This window comes from Temnothorax nylanderi, unplaced genomic scaffold, assembly GCF_030848795.1.
Source record: "Temnothorax nylanderi isolate EJ_2023f unplaced genomic scaffold, tnyl_v1.0 TNYL_tig0115_pilon, whole genome shotgun sequence".
Classification (NCBI taxonomy): Eukaryota; Metazoa; Arthropoda; class Insecta; order Hymenoptera; family Formicidae; genus Temnothorax; species Temnothorax nylanderi.
The window spans coordinates 73,695-92,884 of record NW_027249177.1 but is presented as its reverse complement, the minus strand read 5'-3'; the positions used below and the strand labels follow the sequence as shown (position 1 = coordinate 92,884).

The window sequence follows — 19,190 nt, the reverse complement described above, 5'->3', positions numbered from 1 at the left end:
TTTTAGTAACGATGCTCTTAATTATGTCGATATCGCTAATGCTGAGGAAAATGGAATTTTATTGCAGATCGGTCGCGGCAGACGTTATTCGTATATTTTAACAATAATGCCATAAGATAGTAATAACGTTTAACGACAAATAAATTTAACGAGACAGTTAAACGTAGATAAAGCCTAGATTTAAAAAATTCTTAATTGTATAGAATTCAACGAATGCCAATCGCAAAAGCCACTCTGACTCGAGTAAGTAGAGTTCCAAAGGTTCTTTATCGAGATTTCGCAAACTTCGAATTCTGAAAATGAGCAACAAAACGCGTTACGCACCAATGTAATCAAATTCACAACTTCAACTATTAAACTTTGCAAAAATAGCCACGTGGACTGCAATAACAGCTGTTTTCTAATTGGATAGCAGCTTCATTGATTATCCTCATTTCTAGATTAGCTCTCTCTCTCTCTCTCTCTCTCTTCTCTCTCTCTCTCTCTCTCTCTCTCTCTCTCTCTCTCTCTCTCTCTCTCTCTCTCTCTCTGCTCTCTTTATCTTTATTACACTTTAATAAATACCACTATGTGAAAAGCCGCGTACAACTCCCGCTATTACGCAGATTGGTCATAATGCGGTTACATCAGCGACGTAAAATAGTGACATGTTCCATTACACTAACAAATGGAACAAAGTTTCGAGACGATTTTTTACAATCTGCGCCAACCACGGCGGTATGAACTTCGCGCGACGCGAGAGTTGATCATCCGGATAATTAATTAATTTACATCGCGCGTGTGTTACCGCTATAAATTTGCGGCGAAATTCCGCGGTGGTATCTCTCAGCGACCGTATATACCGTAATTTGCGTTAATCGATTAATTGGCCAGTTTCCAACCTTATCCCTCCGTCAGCATTTCGCAGCTCATCGAGCGACAAGCTCCGATTGAGAGCTTCAAATGAGAAAGAAATTACCTCTCGTGTGCCTCGCGTAGAAAAGAAAAATAAGCCAAGAGCAGAGCAAGTTTTGGCGAACTGTTTCATTATCGAAGGGAGAAAACCGAATTAATGAGGATTAGCGCTAATCGACGTTGCAACCATCCCTCAGAGTTCTGATAATCGCCCGAGGGTAATTAAATTAAACATAATTAGAGTGCGGCATCAGAAGGCTATAAAAGTAGGTCTTCGGGAGGATTAACGCGCCAAGTTAAATCACTTTTGTAAACTCGGATGTTATAAGCTTGATGTCTCTACTTATCACATCATCCATATATTTCTCTCGCGGCCATTATGACTAATAAATGGATATATATCAACTGAAAAAAAACCGCACAAAAAATATTCTTTTAAATTTACTATTTTCCATATTATATTTTACAATACTAGCGACTTTATTATTTTACTGCTCATTTTTTAATATCTTTTCATAGGTCCGATATTTAAACTTTTATATGTGAGAAGTGACAAAAAACGATTTTTATTGATAAAAAAAGAACTTAAAAGATATAATTCAATATTTCTTAATTAGTTCGTTCAATTTATTGTTTCGCATAATAAAATAAGAAATAATAATAAAACTCCCCACGGCGATAAACAGTCCCTCTTGAAAATAAAACCGTCAACGCGTTCGCTTTGTTACGCTCGTCGGCAATGTATAAAGTGCATTACGGATCATAAAGCAATCAGAAGGCGAGAGCATAAAAATGAGTCTCTTCGAAATCGCGGAATATTAAGTTTACACAGGATATCTTAAGCCAACCGCAAGAACATTTTACGAATAGATCCCTTGGGGGATTTGATATTGATTTTCGCTGAACAAAAAAGGTCGAAAGATGTAATGCTCACACTTTTTTTCTATTCATTTCCATTGCATGCACATAATATTAAATCAAATCTTTTATTTGCATCGGCTGAATACTGTATATTAAAAAAACGAGAAACGGCACTCTAAAAATATTTTTTATTAGCATTGGTAATAATAATTTTTAATAATTTTATATTGTATAATATCCGTTAAACAAGTAATCGTTACTTCGCGGCTTTGTGGCAATTAGTTATACCGATACGTTCGATCAAGATACCCATAATATCGTAATAAACACGATATTTGAATATTTGAATATTTCGCAATTACGAATTTCTGCTAATCTCTAAAATCTCAAATATAACTATGAGACATTTATATTTAATAGATATAAAATTAAAATAGCATGAGAGCGTGGCAAAATTTCATCGTTGATAAATACTTCGGGCTCGATTATTATCTTTAACGAAATTACGAGATTAATCAAAGTGAAATCTCCCTGAGCCGTAGCGCTGACACCGGCGCAAAGTCGACCCTTAATTTACCAGCGTATAATTCCAAGCTGGCAGGTGACCCTCGAGGACCGTCTTGGCGTTAACGAACCGCTCTCGTCTGTGGGATCGAGAGTGGCGAAAAGCCTCGAGGGTGCTCGTATTTTAGGAACCAATCGAGTGTTGCCAGGGTGCGGCTAAGAAGCGAATGTTCTCTCGCCGGCGCCGTTGGGACGATGCTGCCGCACTCGGTGCAAAAGGGGAGAGAGACAGGGATGTGGGGTGGTGAGGGGTGGGGGCTTCATCGATTTCTTACCCCGTGGCCCAGTAACGCGTTTCGTGGGACCGTCCGTGTACCGTCATTGGGTGTAGCTACCCCCCCGACGAGAGAAAGAGAGAGAGAGAGAGAGAGGGTCTTGATGCACCGCAGGATGCAAGCTCGAGAAAATCGCCGATCGTCTCTCTTCGATCGTTCGCGTCGAGTTTTTGCGCGATGGCGACGCTTAATCCCTCTCGTTAGCACGCGGGATTTTGTCGTTTTAGCGCGGCTCCGAGAGGCAAATCTTTTGCGATATTAATTGGAAAACTTTACGTCATTATATATTGTCGTAAATATAGGCTTCAAATAGGCGAGCGTACTTTCTAATAACAAAATCCTAATCAATTTAATTACAATATACGTACGCGTTATTGTGATGGTTATTTAATAAAATAATATAACTATTATAAAACTAGAAAAAATTGATATTTATTTAACAGCCATTGTTACTGGCTTAAAGCGACATTTATGTTGCTTTAATGTTGCATTCAGTTTCATTAATACACGTAAATAATTCAATAATTAATTCGAATGTCCATTAGCGTTAAGCTGCTTGCCGGTGATTAATTTATTAATTCGCGTGCACGTTTACAACGACATTACACATTTTTACCATAGTACGGATTATTTCCATTATTAAAAATTAAAAGTATTTCAAATCAAAATTTTCTTATTTATGATTAAACATCGTTATCATATTATGTGTAATCTAAGTTAATATCATTAATTAATTATAAATTTCCAGAATACAGCTTACTAATTGTAATTATTTATTTCTTGGTAAAAAATAATGTTCTTTTAAAAGAAACATATTGAATATTGAATTCGGTATTTGATGCATGCCGGTTGTGAAACTTGGTCGTCGAACAAAACAAAAAAATGAAGACAGAGCAGGTCGAGCAAAACCAGAAACTTTCCAAGAACAGTGACAGTTACATGTGTTTAATTTCAGAATGTGTATCGTCGTCGCTTTCCAAGGATGATAAATTCCCGTAACTATGGCAAAACTTATCCGCCCGCGAAAAATGCGCGATCCATCTCGATTATGGTAATCTAGTATCGCATTACCGCGCGCGGTATACGATTCGCGTTTAGTGCTAAACGCGAACGCATCGTGCGCATCGTGTAAAGTTGATGCAATCTATTAAAAGGAAAGCTGACGTTCCCCCGTTAACAATGATGTACAACCGGGGCGGTAACATTTACGATAAGCACAATGATGAATTATCATTACGTAAATTTCGCCTATCACGATCCTCCTCGTGTATTCGCGTGTGCATCACGCGCGCATCCGGGGAAGGGGGGGGGGGTACGTAACTTCATCCCAGTTACGTTGGAAGCTGCGAGCTTACGAATCAATCATGTCACCCGACCGCGTTATCGCGCGCGATCTTCATAAAAATGAGCCGTAGTTATTTCCCCGAAGTTATTAGCCAATGATAAATTTCTTATTCTTTAACGGCGAGACGGTTTAATAACCGGTTGTCCAGAGTTTAATGGCAATAATCTCGTGTCATAACAGATTTCTCAGAGTGCCAGATTGGTTTGCCATGCAGCTGTTTAATTGCGCATATTGATGGCGCGGCATGGGCTGCGGCCTCCTTCGCGTCTCGCAGAGAGTTTGTTTAGATTAACGTAAGCCCCGGAATTACATTTCGCGATAATATCTAAATCGCATTGATGTAATTTGCAATAACATTTCTTGACTGCTCTCTATATTTGCGCGATTAAGCGAACTAAAATATTTATTCGGCAAACAAGAAGCTCGATCACGCATTTGCACCATAATCGTTCCGTTAATTTGTTAAACGTATTCGTACCAATATTGAACAATTAAATAGCCTCGCAGCAAATAACAATAAAAATTTATAATTTAAACGGATAATAATTTATGTTTATAACTTATAAATTTATTTTATAAACAATAAACATTTTCTATTTATTACGAAACAATTGTCGGGCGATATTAATTTTCGCTGATAGCGAGAAGTCCATTACAGTCGCAATTTGAACGACGTGAAAAACAAGGTTTTTTTAATGATCGTAAATTGTAAATTACTCCCTTTTGCGAAATAACTAGAAGCTTAATTTCAAGATTAAGAACATAATCATGGTAAGAGATCCTCTCGGATATAATTAACTCCCAATTAAATTAAACAATGGTCATGCACTCGCAATGTTAAGGTCCACACGTGCTCTCCGTTTCTAAACTACCTCGCACTTGGCGGAGTGGCGAGAAACGAGAAAGGACGGGAATGCCCGCGCTCGAATTAACTTAATCAACCGAGTATTTGCCGAGCAAAGGAAACGGCCGTGGGGGTGGATTCAAGCAGGACGGAGAAATCCTTGGCAGGATGACTCCCGGGGCAAATTGGCCGCGTGGCGCGGCGTATCGTCGGCGTTGAACGGACACGGGAATACATTTTAATGGATTTTCTCTCTTGTTAATACGCTCGGTGTACCCGCGCGCGTTCCGCTACATAACGGCGCGCGATTTCGCAAAATAAATACACGCTCGATTTGCGCTGCGTGCTTTTAAACGGCTGTCGCAGCTGTGGGGGACGAGAGTGAGCGACGAGGCGCGGACTCGAACATCCGCCGCGGATATAAAGCCGCGGCCGGCTCTCATTGATTTAATTCGGCGATTAATTAAAACAAATTTGTCGCCGGTTATACGGGGCGTAGTCTGAACTTTTAATAACACGGCGGTGTAATTAATCGTACGTTTAAATCCCTTTATAATGGACCGCTCGCGGCGCACCGGCGCGGCCGAGCCGATAAAATGACAAACATATTCCTTGTGCATCATGCCGCGGATTATGCAAAATTTATGCGGAACTGATCGATGTTTACCGCTCTCCTTACCGCCATAAAATGCGGTTAAGGGCTTAATGTACCAATCCAGGAAAAAGCTTCCCTCCGCAATTATACATTTTTCTTCTAACGGGCAACCTAGTTCCATCAATAAATGTCTACTTCTGGAATGAAGTGCCGTTATCTGAAACTACTTAACCTTTTTGCTCGCGGCGACCGGTAATTGCCCATCTTAAATTTCCGTAGTGGGGCGAAAAAATGATTAACGGTCCGGGATTCTTTATCATCCAAGTTTCCGTACTTTAGTGCAAAGTGCATTAAGACCAAGCCGCGGGAATATATACCGCGAGAAATAAAGTTAGGGTAGCGTGCCTCCATCCCTAGGAAATTCTTTTTTATATATGGTTTGGTATAATAATTTCTTTTCAATATTAGCGACACGTTCGATGAACGTGTATGTAAGTTTAATCAAACGTCCAATTATTGTAATTATTTATTATGATATTATGTAAGATATTACGCAATAGATTAACACTTTGAGTGCCATATCACCCATTCTGGGTGACGCGTAAATTTCCTATCACCTATTTGTGAATGACGATCTTATTTATTCAATTAAGAGTAATTTTAATAAATATTAAAAAAAATTAAAGAAATAATATAGATTTTATTAAGACATTAAGTATACCTAAAGAACTTATTAATTATTATCCGCGAGCTGAAAATTGTCCCGCACACAATCGCCAAGCAAAAAAGAATATGTGTTTTAATATAATTTTTCTAAGTACGACTTGTTTGTATCCAACTTTTAAAATTAACAATTTAATATCTCTGATGATGATTGATGCAATGTTAGATAGGTATACTTACTCCGTTTCTGTTCACTTCTAATGCGTTTCTAACGCCCGATTTTCTATTTAAAATTGATCTAATGATATAAATTCTTTTGAATGTTACAGTAACAAAATTCATTCGCATCGGGATAGCTGACAAGAACGATAATCCCCCATATTTCGACAAGGGCCTCTACGAGGCTGAGGTAGATGAAAATGAGGACATTCAGCACACGGTGCTCACCGTCACCGCCAAAGATCACGACGAGTGTAAGTACTGGCCTTTTTAACAATATTATCTCATTAATTATCCATATATATCGTTTCCATTCTCTCGTATTACAGACTATGCTGAAAATATTCAGCGGTCCATGTATATTTTAAATATTTGTAACTATGTTATAACGACGCTCGTCATGCCCGTATGTGTATCTTGGAAATATTTGAGCAGCCAATTGCAAATATGTGTAGTGTTAATTCTAACATGCGAGATAATTAAGGAGATATGGAGAGGGAAGTTTCGTACCGCGGTCTCATTTGTCTCACCGTGATGACAAGTCTAACATGATGAAATAGAAATTCTCGCGAATACAATTGCAAATGTCATTCTCAACGATTATATTTCACGCGTAAAAGGATTGCCATTTCCAAGAAAATTCAAATCATTCTATTATCTCTAACTTACAATGTACCGAAATTAATAGAATTATAGATTAAGATTGTATAAATAAAAATTGTATATATACCATAGAAATGTTTGCCTCCACAGTGAGTGCATTTAAATTCGGTAGTAAAACGCGAATTGTAGTTACGCGCAATACGTTCTGAACATAAATTACCTAAATAAAGTCTCATCTTATTTACTCTATTTCGATATTTAATCTTTTCGAGTAATACGGATAAACAGGGCCATTATACGAATTTTCACGGCATTTTGGAAACGTTTAATTTATGGCTCAACAAATATCCACGATATACTAAAACTGATGTGTTTACGGTTCCATTTTATTTACGTTCACAAAATACGCAAAAGATGTTTAAATTAGATGCATACTGTATTCCTTTTAAATTTAAATTTTAATTGCATAGCTGGCATTGTGCAAATAAATGGCATTAAAGAGATGGTGTATGGAGGAATAATACTAGTCTTGTGATTAAAATTTGCTTGTACATACAAATAAATATAGCATTCTCTCCATGCACGTGCGTCTGTAATAGTTGCTCAGATATTTCTGTTATGCTATTTAAAGATTAAGGCTAACTTGGATTATACATATCAGAATATATTTAGGTATTGTTTGAAATTGTTAATATTATTGCTCAATAATTAGTCCTGTATTAAAAAAAAAAAATAGTACATCTATGTCTGAAAAGGCTGGGAACGAAAGAATTGTATTACTTACCAGAAAGAGATATAGTCCTAAATTTTTCAGCATCCCACCATCGCATCGTCCGAAATCGATCTGAAATAGAATTTACCGGATACCATTATTGTCAAGTATAACTTTTACTGGAGTCCCATATCTTGGAACGCGAGAATTATCGCGAACTAGATCGAAAGTATCGGAGTGGACTTCGAATGGCGATCGATTTGAAGACGGCCACCGTCTCTCCGTGCTAACATCCCTTTCTCCCCCCCTCCCCCCGCCCCCCGAAACTTTCTTACTCGATAAAACTCGCTCCGAGCGAGAAAACTTTTATCTCGGAATTCATTCGATTACAACGAAAAGCGTCACCGGGATGGAGAGAGTCGCACCTCACTTTTATTAAAAGCGCATACCTCCTCCTTTCTGTTCGCAGCCTCGCGTATTCGATACGAGATCACGAGCGGGAACATAGGCGGTGCATTCGCCGTGAAAAACATGACCGGCGCCATTTACGTCGCGGGTGCGTTGGACTATGAGACGAGAAAGAGGGTTGGTATACTTGGTATCGCCATAAATGTCATCCGAGGGTGCTGCACGAGCGCCTTACCATAACACATTGTAGCATCTTTGTTTATTCAGAAATTATTCAACGTTTCACTCGTTAAGAAAAGATTTTATTAATTCTTTTTTTTTACTTCTGTTGTATTTCTCAACAATTGAAAAATGAGGAAATAAAAATTAAACAATCAACTTAATAGCTCTTTTAAATGTGTAACTATGAATATAATAATATATAAGTTTGAATTTATTTTATGCACGCACTACTTGCATTTCACAAAAAGCTTTCAACAACACTGAGAGAAATTTAAGTGACAACAAAATTTGATTTGCTGCGAGAGCAAACTTTTTGCTATTGCAACAAAAGGTTTGCTATACTATTGCTAAATTAATTAGCTCTCGCAGCAAACCAAGTGTTTGTTGTCACTATAGTGACAAATGATTTGCTAATACAGCAAAAAATTTCTCTTAGTGAACAAAAGAATCAGTATAATATTGCAATTGATAAGGATATGATAATTGACGGAGTGACAATTGCGTTATTTGGATCAATTGATAATTAATGTAATGGCAATTGAGTTGATTACGTCAATTGGTAAATTGATACAGTGACAATTGAGTTAATTGTCCTCTCATTTCCTCCATGCATGCGAAAGCTGTATTTAAGATACTAAATATCCGAACACTTACATGTGATATTTTACGACAAAATTCGCGTGTGCATCTTGCAGTACGAGCTTCGGCTTACTGCGTCGGACAACTTGAAGGAGAATTACACGACGGTTGTAATTCACGTGAAGGACGTAAACGACAACCCGCCCGTCTTCGAAAGACCGAATTACAGAACACAAATTACCGAGGAGGACGACAGGACTTTGCCGAAACGCGTTCTCGGGGTAATTGCTCTCCCCTGTGTAATCGTTACATATCGAACTTTTGCAAATTATGTGTGCTAAATGATCTGTTTGCCTCGTTTCTCGTTTCATACAGCGAGCTCGCGATTAATTAGCAATTAATATTTGATTCGCAGGTAACCGCGACTGACGGGGATAAAGATAGACCGCAAAACATTGTCTACTTCCTAACTGGGCAGGGTATCGATCCCGATAATCCCGCGAACAGCAAGTTCGACATCAATCGCACGACTGGAGAGATTTTTGTTCTGAAGGTCTATTTCTAAATTAATTAATCGATATGTTTCTCGTGTAAGAATTTTATCATTGAAGGATTAAACCGACAGCCTGACAAATGTCACGTACAAAAATATATATGCATTAAATCAGTAATAACTCTTACTGAGCATCGCAACAGAAGCATCATAAATTCTCTTTGAACTTTTAATACTAAAAATTGAAAATTAGAAAACATGATGGTGGCGTTTTCTTCGTTAATAATTACGAAATTAATGAAGATGTTGTAAAATCAAACAGTTTCGTTAAATTCATCTTACAGAGTGACAAGGTAACTCTGTCTTCTAATTAAATCTGGCACAAATTTTACTTCAAAGACTTGATATAACAATAAGACTAAATCGCAACCCGGTGACTGAGGAAAGGCCGAAATTCCGTATTGATATTTAAACACCTGGGCGCAATCTAACACCGGGTCGGCGCGGAAATTAATTCTTCTATGACTACAGAATGCACGTATTTGTGCACGTGGCAGCGACGCAATATTGCGATGGAATAATTCAAATATCGGCGTCGCCGCGGCGCGATATTGAGTTTCAAGTAAAGACCGTGTCAATACACGATGTCCTCGTCGAATCCTACGTTTCACTGGCTACTCAAAGGATCTCGCGCCTGACTCTCCTCTTTTTCTCCCCGATATAGCCGCTGGACAGAGATCAACCGAATGGCCGGCCACAGTGGCGGTTCACCGTGTTTGCCCAGGACGAGGGTGGAGAGGGTCTCGTGGGTTACGCCGACGTCCAAGTTAACCTCAAGGACATCAATGACAACGCCCCGATATTCCCGCAGGGTGTCTACTTCGGCAACGTCACCGAGAACGGCACCGCAGGTTTGTGGGAGATATAGCCGATGGGGCAATACACGGACGCGGTTACATTCCCGTGCCATTAGAGTTACGCTGATTAGATTCCCGTCCCGCCGTTAGTTACGCTGTTACACGGAGGAGATCTACCCGTGACGGACTTGGACGATTTGCATATCTTAAAGCTTGCGATAGAGATAAAGGAAACTTTATCGATTTAACGAAAGATTGGTCATTTATCCTCGCCAATATAGATAGAGAATTTAGACAGCATTATGTTCAAAATTGGGGACATAAGACGTCTTAAAGATATCTTTGAGACGTCTTGTGTCCCGATTTTGGACATACGTGCTGGTCTGGGAATTGACTTAACGTTTTTTTTTTACGCTCTTTTCCGTTAGGAATGGTGGTGATGACGATGACAGCTGTGGATTATGACGATCCAAATGAAGGCACGAACGCAAGACTTATCTACTCCATCGAGAAGAACGTCATCGAGGAGGAGACCGGCTCGCCCATTTTCGAAATTGAATCGGAAACTGGCGTCATCAAAACTGCCGTGTGCTGCCTGGATCGAGAACGCACCCCGGATTATTCTATACAAGTCGTCGCGATGGATGGAGGGGGGTTAAAGGGTAAAATCCTTTTAATTCCAATAATTTTACACATCTCTTTTCAATTCATTAATAATCATCCTAATCATATTTTCATAGCCCTCACATCTAAAATGAATGACTTACTGACAGCTTTTATCCAGAATTAATAAATTTTTATTCTTCTTCTGTGAAATATTATTTAGTAGAAAATTTAGCATGGAAATAAACAAACATTGAAAGACTATTCCTACTTGTTTTACCATTTATATTTTACGTTCGCTTATTAAAATATTACCGTCCGTTCTTTCTGTGCGTTTTTTTTGTCAGTTATATTCTGGGTGTTCATCTGTATTCAAGTACGAAAGTCGAAAGTTCGAAAGAACTACGATGTGTGCGTGAAACGGCTACAGATATTTCCGCGAGCGATATAGCAATGCCGCATATTTTAAGAGCCACCTATAGAATATTCCATAGAGAGACATCGTTGCAGCATTTCTATGCATTTCTTGGCAGGCACCGGGACGGCATCGATACGGGTCAAAGACATAAACGACATGCCACCGCAATTCACGAAGGACGAGTGGTTTACCGAAGTGGACGAGACGGAAGGGCCAGATCTGCCAGAGATGCCGATACTCACCGTAACCGTCCACGATGAAGACGAGACCAATAAATTCCAATACAAGGTAGCGTCTTATGTTCGCGACGCGAAATTTTTAATCGATTTACGAAATAGTATGTTTACAATTATAATATAAGTCATTGTATTCTTTTGTGTTCTATTCAAGATTCACGCTAACTGTCACTTATCATTCAATTAAAAATGTTATTGTAAATGAAAAGAAACATATATATCGGTGGTTATCAGAGTAAAATTCATAGTTACGACGCGTTGCAGGTTGCAGTCTCACAAATAATAAAATTAAAAAGAGAAATATTTTACAATATTAGGAATAAGAATTACAAAGTGTCTGATTGCACCTATATATTTTTTTTTAAGATTGGAATAATACAGACATTGTAAATGTCGTTGAACTTTTAAAGTCCACTTTTTCCTTGTTACTCGTTAATTTTAATAATTTACGATGTATTTCAGGTAATCGAGAACAGCGGTTACGGTGCCGATAAATTTACTATGGTACGAAACAACGATGGCACAGGATCGTTGAAAATTGTGCAATCGCTGGATTACGAGGACCAACTGCAGAGTAATGGCTTTAGGTTTAGGATACAAGTGAACGATAAGGTAAGCAAAAAGAATAAGATACACAAACTTTTAGACTTTTAGAGATAAAGAGTGAGATACGATATAAATAAAGATATTTTAATTAAACACAATAAAATTAAATCTTCTATTTAAATTATATATAATTTATCAAACATTAAACATATGTTTGTCTAAAAATTAATAGTTTTGCGAGAAAAATAATTTCCTTTCTTGCTTATTTAATTTATGAAATTATTGAAAGGTAATTCGTCGTGCTTATATAACAATTTAATCGGACAATCATCTCTTCAGGGCGAGGACAATGACAATGATAAATACCACGTGGCCTATTCCTGGGTGGTCGTGAAATTGCGAGATATCAATGACAATCAGCCACAATTCGAGAAAGCCAATATCGAGACTACCGTGCCGGAGAATGCCCGCATAGGCAGCAGCCTGGAAACGTTCAAGGCCACGGATCCGGATCAAGGTGGCAAGAGCAAGGTCTCGTATTCCATCGACAGAAGCTCCGATCGAAAGAGACAGTTCTTCATCAACGAAAACGGCACCGTATCGATACAGAGAAGCCTTGATCGCGAGGAAACTCCTCGGCACCAGGTAAATTATAAGATACTAATATAGATTGATCGATAAAATTTGTTAACTAAACATGGTAAAAATTAGAAGATTACTTGCGATAATAGAATTTGATAAATCCTGATAAAAAGTTTTATGTATTATCAGCACACGACACATTAATTAAAATGACACTAAATTAAAATGTAGATTAATGTAGCGTGAAAGTTATTAAAATAATGGTCTGCCTTAGGTTAAAATTTTGGCGATCGATGATGGAATACCACCTAAAACCGCGACAGCTACCCTGACAGTCGTCGTACAGGATATTAATGACAATCCACCGAGGTTCCTCAAGGACTATCGTCCAGTTTTACCGGAATACGCGCAAACCAAAAAGGTCGTCGAGATTCTCGCCACCGATGACGATGATCGATCGAGGAGCAACGGCCCTCCGTTTACTTTCCGGATGGATCCTAACGCGAACGATGTTATTAGAGCTAGCTTCAAAGTTGAGAGCGATAACAGTAAGTTTCGTTAATTAATAAATGTATCACAGTACAAAAAAATCATTCTTTGAGAGAAGACAACCCGCAAAACTTTTTCGCAATATCATAATTCGTCTTAATTAATAATAAAAATTTAGTTGCATAAATAAATGCATTGCAGAGTACAGTTTGTCACTCTCGTGCTCTCATTATTTTTCAGAGGGAGCCAATGGAGACGGAATGGCCGTGGTGTCATCCTTGCGATCGTTCGACAGGGAACAACAAAAGGAGTTCTTGATTCCTATCGTCATCAAGGATTCCGGGAACCCTTCAATGTCTGGGACCAGTACCTTGACGGTTATCATAGGGGACGTTAACGATAATAAGATGCAGCCTGGCTCCAAGGAAATCTTTGTATATAACTACGCAGTACGTATTAGCGTTACATTAAATAACGCTAAGATAAGTTGCATTACGTTATATCTAAATTTTTATGCGAATAATGCAAGCCTTTCGAAAGCTCTGTGGATGTAATATAATCTAATTAAATAATTTCCAGGGACAATCGCCGGATACCGAGATAGGTAGAGTGTACGTGTACGATCTGGACGACTGGGATCTGCCGGACAAGAAATTCTACTGGGAAGGACTGGAGCACGCGCAATTCAGACTCGACGAGGACTCGGGGATGATTTACATGAAATCTGGCACGCACGACGGCAAGTATCATCTACGGTTCAAGGTCTACGATCGGAAGCACACGCAGACGGACGTGCCCGCGAATGTGACCGTCACCGTCAAGAGTATCCCGCACGAGGCGGTGTTGAATTCAGGCTCGGTCCGAATATCCGGAATAACGGACGAGGACTTTATTCGCGTCTGGAATTATCAGGTGAATCTCAAAATATCGATACATTTTATTAACAAATTTTTTCTTAATAAAATAAATTTATGCTCTTAAACTTCCGAAGTAAATTTTTTTAAAATCTTTATATTTTAGTTCGCGGAAGAATACTATAAGATTTACGTGATTTTCAGAATCAAACTCTGTCGCGGAGCAAAGCGGATCTATTCAGGGACAAGCTGTCGCATCTATTGAATATAGACAGGGACAACGTGGATGTTTTCAGCGTTCAATTAAGAAGAGTGCATCCACCGTTAACGGACGTCAGATTCGCCGCGCATGGCTCCCTATATTACAAACCGGTCAGGCTTAACGGCATTGTACTTATGCATCGCGAAGAGGTAAATGTCATTCAAGAAACGGTTTGAAGATACTTCAAATGCTTTAAAAAAATTACGTTGAATAAAAGATTAAGAATTCAAATAAATTTCTGATACATGTTAATTAAACATCTCTGATTGATAGATCGAGAAAGATGTGGGTATCAACATAACTATGGTCGGTATCGACGAGTGTTACTACGAGAACGAGATGTGCGAAGGCAGTTGTACGAACACCCTCGATGTCAGCAACCTGCCGTACATGGTGAACGCGAACAGGACCGCCCTTGTTGGCGTACGCGTGGACGTGATAGCCGAGTGCACCTGTGGAGCACGGAATTTCAGCAAGGGCGAGTCCTGCAGGAACAGTCCCTGCTACAACGGCGGACGCTGCGTGGAAGACCGATTTGGATTATCGTAAGTGAAAATCAATTAAATTCCTCGTTGACATATCGCGAATCGCGAATGCATTTACGCAAAGTTTGCTGGCAAGAAAGAATCTCGTCGTCTTTGTAAATATAAAAATAAACTATAACGATTATTCTCTTAAATTTTTGTCCTTTGATCACCGTTAGAGCTTCTTATGTGTTTTACAACTCTAGATGTCAATGTCCATCTGGTTACAACGGCCCGAGATGTCAGCAGACCGCTAGAAGCTTTCGGGGCAACGGTTGGGCATGGTATCCCGCTTTGGAAATGTGTGATAATAGTCACTTGAGCTTCGAGTTTATCACAAGAAAATCTGACGGATTATTATTGTACAATGGTCCGATTGTTCCTCCCGAAGTCGACGAGATAATGGTTTCTGGTAAGATCTTCAATCTTTCGAACTTTTACGTTTTTTAATTGCCGTATCAATGATTTTATTATGTTAAACGTGTTAACAGACTTTATCTCGGTCGAATTGGAACGCGGTATACCGAGGCTACTGATCGATTTTGGATCTGGCACTTTGGAGCTAAAAGTGAAGCCAAAGAAAACCTTGGACGACGGCGAGTGGCATCGACTTGACATTTTCTGGAATACGGAGGTAAAGTAATCGATATTATATTGTTTATATGCAAAACTTGATATAAGTACACGTACCGATAGTCTTTTAAAAATAAAGATTATAAATTACACCACATGCATTACGTGTTCATATCAAGCTAAGATTTAAGCTAAAAACAAGCCTTCGGCGACTTTTCATGAATACAAAATAGTCCTAACGCTGGAATTATCTACAGACCGTGAAGCTCATCATCGACTACTGCAAATCCGCGGAGATATCCGAGCTGGAGGATGGAAGCCCACCGGAATTCAACGACACGAGCTGCCAGGCCACGGGCACGATACCGCCGTTCAACGAGTATCTGAACGTGAACGCACCGCTGCAGATCGGCGGTCTCTACGTAGAGCAGTTCGATCCGACGCACTACAAGTGGAAGCACATGCCGGTGGGCAAGGGCTTCGACGGCTGCATCAAGAATCTCTTTCACAACAGCAAGCTGTACGATCTCGCTCACCCGGGTCTCTCGCGGAACAGCGTCGCCGGTTGCCCGCAGACGGAGGAGATCTGCAACAATCAGGAATCGACCTTCCGCTGCTGGGAACACGGCACCTGCGTCGGCAGCTTCACCGAGGCGAGATGCCAGTGCAATCCCGGCTGGACCGGTCCCGGATGCATGACGCCGACGATCCCGACCACCTTCAAGCCCCAGAGCTACGTCAAGTACGCGCTGTCCTTCGAGCCGGACAAGTACTCCACTCAGGTGCAACTGAGATTCCGTACCCGAGAGATTCACGGCGAGCTGTTCAGAGTGAGCGATCAGCACAATAGGGAATACGCCATTTTGGAGGTGAGGCATTTTGAATTTTAATTATTAAAGGATTATTTTATGAATATTTTCTACATTCTTTTACAAAACAGCCGCTAATTGAGCAATTTATTATTCACGAAGGATTACTTATTCATTATTTCAATGCGAGTTGTGAACGATTGCAATTTAAAGCGTTATAATTTCATTGTGTGTTTCTTGCACGAGCTGTTTTTGATATTACTTTTAACAAAATATATTTATCTCTTTTGTGTAAAATAAGATATTTAATTACAAAATCTATATCTTTTACTTATTAGACGGATTACATAGAACAAAGTTTTTTAAAAGTTTTTACAATTCTTTTGATGCGACTTTAAATATATTTTTGAAATGTCCAGATTTTTTAATTTTGCTGTGTATAATTTTGATGAATTAGGCTCGTTGAAGAGAGAAGATTTAACGGACTCTCTGAAACATTCTATTCGTTATAATTTCAGATCAAGGACAGCAGACTGCACTTCAGGTATAATCTGAACAGTCTTAGGACAGAAGAACGAGATATCTGGCTCTCGGCGATAGCCGTCGACGATGGACAATGGCACACGGTCAGAGTGTCGAGATATGGATCCGCTGCAACTTTGGAGTTGGACGGTGGCGAAGGACGTAGATTCAATGAGACCTTCTCCTTCGAAGGTCATCAATGGCTCCTCGTGGACAAGCAGGAGGGTGTCTACGCCGGTGGCAAGGCGGAATACACTGGCGTCCGCACATTTGAAGTTTACGCGGATTATCAGAAAGGTAATTTGGATCGCTTCGCGAAGAAATAAAATATAAATGCGCTTTTATATTATTACAGTAACTTTAAATAAATTTTTAGATTTTTTAATATTTACATAATTAAAAGACGCATAATTTTTAATTATATTTTTCCTGTTCTGACAAATATAATAAAACAAAATATATATTTGAATAAGATACAAAAGAAATTGAATTGGTATATTAAAAATAGTTTCTAATGTGTGATAATTTTTTCGTTTGAGAAATGAAGAAATCAGATTGGTTTTATTTTATGAGAACTTCATAGTAAATTTTGAGTCTTTTACACAACAAAATAAATTTATTAATAATTGTACAATTTTTAATAAAAATCGCAGGTTGTTTGGACGACATAAGATTGGAAGGGAAACATCTTCCGCTACCACCCGCCATGAACGGGACTCAATGGGGTCAGGCGACGATGGCGCGGAACTTGGAGAGGAATTGTCCGTCGAATAAACCGTGTGCCAATGTCATTTGTCAAGATCCCTTCGAGTGCATCGATCTCTGGAACGAATACGACTGCACGTAGGTATCATTATTACGACTTCATTTATCTTCGAGACAATCGATGTATCACGAACTGTTTTTTTTTTCATCGCCGCAGTTGCGGGGAGGGAAGAATCCCCTCGCCGGATAACAAGGGATGCATGGATAAAAACGAGTGCATCGACTATCCTTGCCTGAACGGTGGCAGATGTATCAATCAGGACCCGCGATTCCGATACCGGTGCATTTGTCCCGATGGCTTCTGGGGCGAGAACTGCGAGCTAGTCCAAGAGGGACAGACGCTCAAGCTGAGCATGGGCGCGTTGGCGGCGATCCTCGTCTGTCTCTTGATCATTCTCGGTTAGTATGTGCAAATCTATCACTGTCAAATACTTGAGACACATAAATATATATATAATCTGACGCATGCCTTTTGTTTCTTTCTATTGTATCTTTTTATTTTACGTGTTATTATACATCTTTGATAATATTTTATTTTTATTTTATGTTTTTAAGCATAAGCACGTTTAATTATGTTTCAGTTCTTATTTTTGTGGCGACCGAATGCTTGACTGAAAAATAAAACCAAGTTTCACTACGAAAGCTTATGTCTCTTTATTTTACTTCCCCTTTTGTTTACTCATTTTTTTTACAAATTATTTCCTTTATCTGCTTTAATTGTTTTCACAGCGCGCTTTGCATTTAAACGCTAATCGAAACTGCATATTTAAGATCGCACAAGACTGCCTCAATATAAGCTTTCGTTTCGAGAATGATGTTCCCGACTGATAAGACTGACACCTGTTTTGTACATTGCAATATCGTAGAACACAGTTGCCGCTGTGGATTTTGTTACACTTTGCACTTGCTTGAACTCTCAGCAGAGAAGTATTATTACTATATATATTGATAACGACTTCGTTTAACACGGACAATACGAATTAATTTTATTAATGTCAAAATTACAGTTCTCGTCTTGGTATTCGTCGTTTACAACAGAAGACGAGAAGCGCACATAAAGTATCCCGGCCCGGATGACGACGTGAGGGAAAACATCATCAACTACGACGACGAGGGTGGCGGAGAGGACGACATGACCGCGTTCGATATCACGCCTCTGCAGATTCCGATCGGTGGCCCGATACCGGAAATGGGTGGCAAGCTGCCTCCGTGTAAAGTAGCCTGTACGTTGTATTTTTCGATTGTAAAGCGACGGGATAGGTCACGAGAGCTGGAGAAATAATCGTAGCGCTCTTCTCAGATCCACTTGGACCGGAACCGAACGTTGGCGTCTTCATCGAGGATCACAAGAAGAGGGCCGATAGTGATCCAAACGCACCGCCGTTCGACGATTTACGGAATTACGCATACGAAGGTGGCGGAAGTACCGCGGGTTCTCTAGAATCATTAGCCTCCGGTATGTAAAAGGGAGAATGTTCAAGATATTTAGTATTTTATATACTCTGTAAAAAAAGTACCATGTGTTTCTCAAAAGTTTTCAAATTTTCTTTTTAAATTGTTTTTACAAGAATTTACTTTTTCACGTCGTAGTACGAAATATTATTTGTAGTATTAATATGATATTTTTTGTATTAACACTAGAACTACCAAGAGGGTCAAAATGACCCGTTTGGCATTTTTTAATAATTTACTCATTTTTTAAATATCTTAATTTCTGAAACTTTCCCTGACTTTTATTGAAATTACATAGATTAATTTTATTAATTTGTTATCTCTTTTCCTCTTTTCTTTTTTAAGATTTCTTGTATTGTAGAAATAAATATAGATTAATCTCCGGTTTTTATTATTTGTATCAATAAACAAATTTTACTTT

The 19,190-nt window shown here is 39.0% G+C and overlaps 1 protein-coding gene across 3 annotated transcripts in view; it reads left to right on the top strand.

The window, feature by feature from the left end:
• The window catches only part of LOC139776236 (neural-cadherin-like), a 199,609-nt gene that overhangs the window by 174,461 nt on the left and 5,958 nt on the right, over nt 1-19,190 (top strand). For all 3 annotated transcript variants that reach the window (XM_071712779.1, XM_071712780.1, XM_071712778.1), the window contains 22 exons: nt 6,371-6,514; nt 8,045-8,160; nt 8,901-9,065; nt 9,200-9,337; nt 10,002-10,188; nt 10,563-10,796; nt 11,271-11,443; nt 11,854-12,003; nt 12,277-12,582; nt 12,794-13,067; nt 13,249-13,457; nt 13,588-13,920; nt 14,067-14,273; nt 14,398-14,669; nt 14,855-15,060; nt 15,140-15,282; nt 15,479-16,090; nt 16,549-16,849; nt 17,206-17,395; nt 17,475-17,716; nt 18,325-18,540; nt 18,618-18,773. In XM_071712779.1, the coding sequence (XP_071568880.1) occupies nt 6,371-6,514; nt 8,045-8,160; nt 8,901-9,065; nt 9,200-9,337; nt 10,002-10,188; nt 10,563-10,796; nt 11,271-11,443; nt 11,854-12,003; nt 12,277-12,582; nt 12,794-13,067; nt 13,249-13,457; nt 13,588-13,920; nt 14,067-14,273; nt 14,398-14,669; nt 14,855-15,060; nt 15,140-15,282; nt 15,479-16,090; nt 16,549-16,849; nt 17,206-17,395; nt 17,475-17,716; nt 18,325-18,540; nt 18,618-18,773 (4,974 nt within the window). The remainder of the gene's footprint in view (nt 1-6,370; nt 6,515-8,044; nt 8,161-8,900; nt 9,066-9,199; nt 9,338-10,001; nt 10,189-10,562; nt 10,797-11,270; nt 11,444-11,853; nt 12,004-12,276; nt 12,583-12,793; nt 13,068-13,248; nt 13,458-13,587; nt 13,921-14,066; nt 14,274-14,397; nt 14,670-14,854; nt 15,061-15,139; nt 15,283-15,478; nt 16,091-16,548; nt 16,850-17,205; nt 17,396-17,474; nt 17,717-18,324; nt 18,541-18,617; nt 18,774-19,190) is intronic.